This window comes from Humulus lupulus, chromosome 1, assembly GCF_963169125.1.
Source record: "Humulus lupulus chromosome 1, drHumLupu1.1, whole genome shotgun sequence".
Classification (NCBI taxonomy): Eukaryota; Viridiplantae; Streptophyta; class Magnoliopsida; order Rosales; family Cannabaceae; genus Humulus; species Humulus lupulus.
The window spans coordinates 95,175,183-95,181,633 of NC_084793.1; the positions used below are offsets into that span (position 1 = coordinate 95,175,183).

Sequence of the window (6,451 nt, forward strand, 5' to 3'; positions counted from 1 at the left end):
GTTGGGCTCGCGGGTCGATCGGTCTGGGTGAATGGGTCGACGGGGGTTTCGGGTCCATGGCTGGTTTCGTGGGTGGTTCTCAGTCTGGGGTCGTCGTGGTCTCGTGGTTGTGCTGGGTGGTGCATGATGGCAGGGAGGTGGCTATGCCGTGGGTTTGATTGGGTTTGGTTGGGTGGCTCTGGGGTCGACGGGGTGGTTCTCGGCAGTGGGGTCGTCGTGAGGCGGAGGCCGTGGGGTCGTGTGGGGTCGGAGATGTCGTGGGGTTGACTGGGTTTGGCTGGGTGGGTTCGGCCGTGGGTTTCTGGGGTTGGGAGGCGTGTGGTCGTGGGTTTGGGTTCGACGAGAGGGGTCGGTGGCTGGGCGAAGGCCGTGGGGTCGTGGGATGGCTCGGAGTGGTGAGGTCGTGGGGTCGTGGGTGTGGGCTAGGTGGAGTCGACTGGTGGGTCGGCTGGGTTCGTGGGGTCGTGTGAGGCCGTGGGGTCGTGGGTGATAGAGAGGGATGGGGTATTAGGCTATATACAAATATATATATATTATTAAATAAAAATAAAATAGATAAAATATATACAGTAAATTGATAATATATATTATACCGATATATATATAATTATAGATAGATATATATATATAGGGAAAAGTTATATATATGTATACCCGAATAAATATATAAATTAATTTTTTTTTATAGTATTATATATATCTGAATGACACCATGACCCAGGTTTGTTTCTCTGCCCAGATTGCTAACAGTGCCCAAGATGTGCTTCAGCAACCCAAATTTGACGTAACTCCCCATTATTTTCGGAGATATTTGCGGCCATTTTGCTGCAGCAAAAATCTCGCAAAACCATCAAACTTCAAAATCACTTCCAAACACCATGTTTCTTGCTTTCTTAACACCTGAAACACCAAAATAAACATAAAATTGCTCCAAAACATCACAATAAGATGTGATTAACATTACAAAAAATTAAAATTAAAATAACTATAATTAAAAACACGCATATGTATATATTTTTTTTTTCTTTCTTTCTTTTTATATATATAGGTATATTTACAGAATGACTTGCTTGAATCTCTCTCTTCGGGTCTCCCTTAAAATAACACAAGGAGCACAAGGAAACCCGAAGTACCATCTGCTTCATGCATCCTCCAAAGTAATGGAGGTCTTCGCTCGGTTGACCTCTCCTTCCCAATAGTGCTTAAGTCACTGGCCATTCACTTTAAACTCTCTACCAGACTGATTTTCCCTTACTTCAACAGCCCCATGAGGATACACCTTGATGATTGTGAATGGCCCCGACCACCTAGATTTCAATTTACCAGGAAATAAATTCAGCCGCGAGTTAAAAGAGCAAAACTCGCTGTCCTTCTTCAAAAACTCGAGGTTGAATCCTCTTATCATGCCATCTCTTAGTCTTTTCCTTCTACAACTTGGCATTCTCATAAGAGAACAACCTCATTTCTTCAAGCTCATTCAATTGCAACATGCGAGCTTCCCCAGCAGCTTGAAGATCCATGTTAAGCTTCTTAATGGCCCAATAAGCCCGATGCTCTAACTCCATGGGCAAGTGACAAGCCTTCCCATAAACCAAGCAGTAAGGGGACATTCCCAATGGTGTTTTAAATGCAGTTCGGTAAGCCCAAAGAGAGTCATCTAATCTTTGAGACCAATCTTTGCGAGATGGATTAACAACTTTCTCTAGCACACCCTTGATCTCTCTATTGGAAAGCTCGGCCTGACCATTTGTTTGAGGATGGTAGGCAGTAGCGATCTTATGTTTCACACTGTATTTAGCCAACAAGGCTGCCAAAATCTTATTCACAAAGTGGGTGCCCTCATCACTTATTAGAGCTCTTGGAGTGCCAAGGCGGATGAAAATATGCTTATGTAAGAACTTCATGACCACCTTGGAATCATTGGTAGGACTCGCCACTGCTTCAACCCATTTAGAGACATAATCGACTGCCACCAAGATATACAAGTTCCCAAATGACGATGGGAATGGCCCCATAAAGTCAACTCCCCAAACATCGAATAATTCCACTTCAAGGATGCAATTCAATGGCATTTCATTCCTTGCTGAAATATTTCCAACACATTGGCAGCGATCACATCTTTTAGCAAAATCATGAGCATCCTTGAAAATAGAAGGCCAATAGTAACCCGATTGACAAACTTTAGCTGCTGTCCTTTGACCACCAAAATGCCCACCATAAGGAGCTGAATGACAATGCTCTAGAATACTTGAAACTTCATCCTCAAGCACACAACGTCTCATGATACGATCTAGACATTGCTTGTACAAATAGGGCTCATCCCAATAATAAAATCGCACATCATGAAAGAATTTATTGAGCTGCTGCCTATTCAAATCAGGTGGCTGCAAATCACTCACCAAATAATTGACAAAATCAGCATACCATGGTGTAGTGACTTGGTTCACAACTAACAATTGCTCGTCAGGGAATGTCTCTTTGATAGGCCCTTCATCTTGCTTCTCAGTACCAGCCTCAAGCCTAGATAAATGGTCAGCCACTTGATTCTCTGTCCCTTTTCTATCCTAAATCTCCAAGTCAAATTCATGAAGAAGAAGAACCCATCGAATGAGTCTTGGCTTAGCATCCTTTTTTTCTATAAGATACTTGATTGCTGAATGATCTGTGTACACCACCACTTTAGTCCCCACAAGATAGGCTCTAAACTTGTCAAAAGCAAACACAACCGCCAAAAGTTCTTTCTCGGTGGTGGTATAGTTCAATTGAGCATCGGCTAGCGTCTTGCTTGCATAATAAATGGAATGAAAGACCTTTTCTTTTCGCTGCCCAAGCACGACACCCACAGCAAAATCACTAGCATCGCACATCAATTCAAAGGGGAGAGACCAATCCAGAGCTACAATGATGGGTGCGGTGATAAGAGCCTTTTTTAAAGTCACAAATGCTTCTTGACACTCCGTGCTGAAATCAAATGCTCGATTTTGCTCAAGTAAGGAGCAAAGGGGCTTAGAAATCTTTGAAAAATCCTTTATAAACCTCCTATAGAAGCCCGCATGCCCCAAAAAGCTTCTAATCCCCTTGACTTTAGTAGGTGGTGGCAATTTTTCTATAACTTCCAGCTTTGCTCTATCCACTTCTATGCCCTTGTTAGAAATTCTATGGCCCAACACAATGCCTTCTTGAACCATGAAATGGCATTTCTCCCAATTGAGTACCAAGTTTGTTTCTTCACATTTAGCCAAGACTTGCTCCAAGTTAGCCAAACAAGTGTCAAAAGACTCCCCAAATACTGAAAAATCATCCATGAAGACTTCAAGAGACTTCTCCACCATATCTGAGAATATTGCCATCATACAACGTTGGAAAGTGGCGGGGGCGTTGCACAGCCTAAAAGGCATCCTTCTAAAGGCAAAGGTACCATAAGGAGAAGTAAAGGTAGTCTTCTCTTGGTCTTCCGACATGATGGAAATTTGATTATAGCCTGAATACCCATCAAGGAAACAATAAAACTCCTTTCCCGCCAACCGATCAAGCATTTGGTCAATAAATGGCAGCGGGAAGTGGTCTTTGCGAGTAGCCTTATTCAACTTCCGATAGTCCATACAAACATGCCACCCCGTCACTTGTCTTGTGGGAATCAACTCATTGTTTTCATTAGCCACCACCGTGACTCCACCTTTTTTAGGAACACACTGAATTGGGCTGACCCAAGAACTATCTGAAATTGGGTAAACAATTCCATAATCAAGCCACTTAATTATCTCTTTTCTAACCACTTCCTTCATGATAGGATTAAGCCTTCACTGCTGCTCAACAGAATTATTACAGCAATCCTCCAACAGAATTTTGTGCATACAAAATGAGGGACTTATCCCCTTGATATCCGCCATAGTCCAACCAATGGCCCTTGTGTATTTCTTCAAAATAGCCAGCAACAAACTCTCTTTTTCAGCTCCTAACATGGCTGAAATAATCACAAGCAAGGTCTCATTATCTCTCAAATAAGCATACTTCAAGTGACTAGGCAAGGGCTTCAACTCTAACTTTGGTGGCTCTTGAATAGAAGGCTTAGGAGGCTTAAAATTCCCTTCAGACAAATTCAATGACTCAAAAGGCCTCCTGAATTTAGCAAAGGGCTACTTTGACTCCACCCATGTAACTTGGCTTTCTTCCTCTTCACTTAAGCTTTCAAGCTCTTTAAGTGACCTCACCCCCACTCCATCTTTACAAGCTTCCTTATGGAATTTTTCAGTGACAATAGACTCAATTACACTTAGCCTAGAACATTCCTCAACCTCATCCGGAAACTTCATAGCATTGAACACGTTGAAAGTCACTTGTTGGTCATTCACCCTCATAGTAAGCTCCCCTTTTTGTACATCAATCAAGGTCCTCCCGGTAGCTAGAAATGGCCTACCCAAGATAATAGGAACATCTCTATCCGCTTCATAATCAAGGATGATGAAATCAGCCGGAAAGATGAATTTGTCAACTTGAACAAGTACATCTTCAATTTTTCCTTCCGGGTGCACCATAGAAGGATCCGCTAATTGCAAAGTTACTGTGGTTGGTCTCGCTTCTCCTATCCCCAACTTCTTGAAAATTGACATGGGCATCAAATTGATACTAGCCCCCAAGTCACAAAGTGCCCTACCAACATCTCTACCACCAATAGAACAAGGAATTGTGAAGTTGCCCGGATCCTTCAATTTAGGAGGAATTTTACTCTTCAATATAGCATTACAGCCTTCAGTCAACGCCACTGTTTCAAATTCACCAAGCCTCCTCTTTTTAGTTAAAATATCTTTCAAAAACTTCACATAGTTGGGAATTTTCTCCAAAGCTTCAACCAATGGTATATTGATGTGAAGTTGTTTCAAAACATCTAAAAATCTCCGGAATTGACTATCTTGTTGCTGCCTTTGAAAGCGCTGAGGAAATGGTGGAGGTGGCTTGCTTGTAGGCTCTCCTGTAGCATTTTGTGGATGAATTGCTGCAGCAATTGCTTCAGGATCAGCATTTAAATTTTTTGATTTCACAGCTTTGTCTCCTTTGTCCCCACTACTTTGGATTGAAGTGGGCTCGTTGTTTCTAGTACAATTATCCTCAGTCAATTCCACATTTTTGCCACTCCTCAAGGTAACCGCCTTGCAATGCTCCTTGCCATCTTTCCTTGGATTTTCTGTATCACTAGGCAAGGTGCCTTGTGGTCTATTCCTTAGCTCATTAGCAAGCTGCCCCAACTGAGTTTCTAGATTCCTCAAGGATGCCACTTGACTCTGAATTACAGCATCGTTCTTGGCCATATATTCCTTCATTAAACTCTCCAAAGAGCTTGATTGAGACACTTGAGGATGAGGCGGTGGAGCTCTTTGTTGTTGTTGAGAAAACCCCGGTGGATATGTAGGCTTGTTTTGCATTGGTGCTCCGCTTAAACTAGCTCCTTGACCCCCCCATGAGAAGTTCGAATGATTCCTCCAACCCGGATTGTAAGAGTTCGAATATGGGTTATTACGGCTCACATTTTGATTCCCCAAGTAACAAACTGATGCAGGATTTGATGGACAGCTGTCAAATGTGTGCCCATCTCCACAATAAACACAAGAAACATCTGCCACTTGGCCCATAGCAGCTGGCTGTACCATTCCCCTCAAACTCATGTTCTTGAGAAGGTTAGTCATTGAAGAAACTTGAGCTGTCAAAGCTGTCAATGCATCAACTTCAAGTATACCAGCCACTTTTCGACTTGTTGAGGCTCTAACATTGGACCATTGATAATTGTTGCTAGCTATCCTCTCCAAAATCTCATAGGCTTCATTATAGGACTTCGAGAGAATAGCCCCATTGGCTGAAGCGTCTAACACCATATGAGTGGAAGAATTTAGCCCATTGTAGAAAGTCTCCATTTGTATACAATGCGGGATCCCATGGTGTGGGCACTTTCTCAATAATTCATTGAATCTCTCCCAAGCTTCACAGAATGATTCATCTTCCAGCTGCTGAAATGACATGATTTCATTGCTAAACTTGGCATTTTTGGTAGGGGGAAAGTACTTCATCAAGAATTTTTCAGCCAACTCATTCCATGTAGTCACCGAGTCGGGAGGAAGGGTGTTGAGCAAAGCTCTAGCTCGATCCCTCAAAGAGAAAGGGAAAAATTTCAACCTTAGGGCCTCATCAGTCACTCCTTGTAGCTTGAAGGAGTCACTCACCTCCAAAAATGAACGAAGATGAAGGTGAGGATCCTCAGTAGGCAGCCCACTAAATTGACCCACTGTTTGCAACATTTGGAACATCACGGGCTTTAACTCAAATTGGGGTGCTTGATTTTCAGGCCTAACAATGCCCGGATTGAGCTCATTAAACATGGGGGCAGCATACTCCCTTATGGCTCTCTCTCTATCATCAGCCATAGCAATTGTATTAGTGACATTATTAGCACCCTCAACTC

The 6,451-nt window shown here is 42.8% G+C and overlaps 1 protein-coding gene and 1 non-coding gene across 2 annotated transcripts; one reads left to right on the forward strand and one right to left on the reverse strand.

The window, feature by feature from the left end:
• Window positions 1-3,800: 3,800 nt before the first annotated feature.
• LOC133818486 (uncharacterized) lies at window positions 3,801-5,306 on the reverse strand. The gene is made up of 3 exons (XM_062251387.1): window positions 4,434-5,306; window positions 4,207-4,307; window positions 3,801-4,119 (listed from the first exon to the last, which is right to left on the reverse strand). Exons 1-3 carry the CDS (start codon window positions 5,304-5,306, stop codon window positions 3,801-3,803), a joined length of 1,293 nt encoding a protein of 430 aa, XP_062107371.1.
• A 616-nt stretch (window positions 5,307-5,922) lies between these two features.
• Window positions 5,923-6,029, forward strand: LOC133813679 (small nucleolar RNA R71). The gene has a single exon (XR_009884684.1). It is a non-coding gene; the product is annotated as a small nucleolar RNA R71 (small nucleolar RNA).
• Window positions 6,030-6,451: the final 422 nt, after the last annotated feature.

Bases quoted from the DNA above. Each gene is read 5' to 3' on its own strand.
- LOC133818486 (XM_062251387.1), bottom strand. From the start codon at position 5,306: ATGGCCAAGAACGATGCTGTAATTCAGAGTCAAGTGGCATCCTTGAGG. The intron at 4,308-4,433 runs GTTCCTATTATC...AATGCTATGAAG, and splicing joins ATTATGAAGCGGATAGAGAT to TTTCCGGATGAGGTTGAGGA. The intron at 4,120-4,206 runs GTCACTTAAAGA...TGCTAAATTCAG, and splicing joins AAAGATGGAGTGGGGGTGAG to GAGGCCTTTTGAGTCATTGA.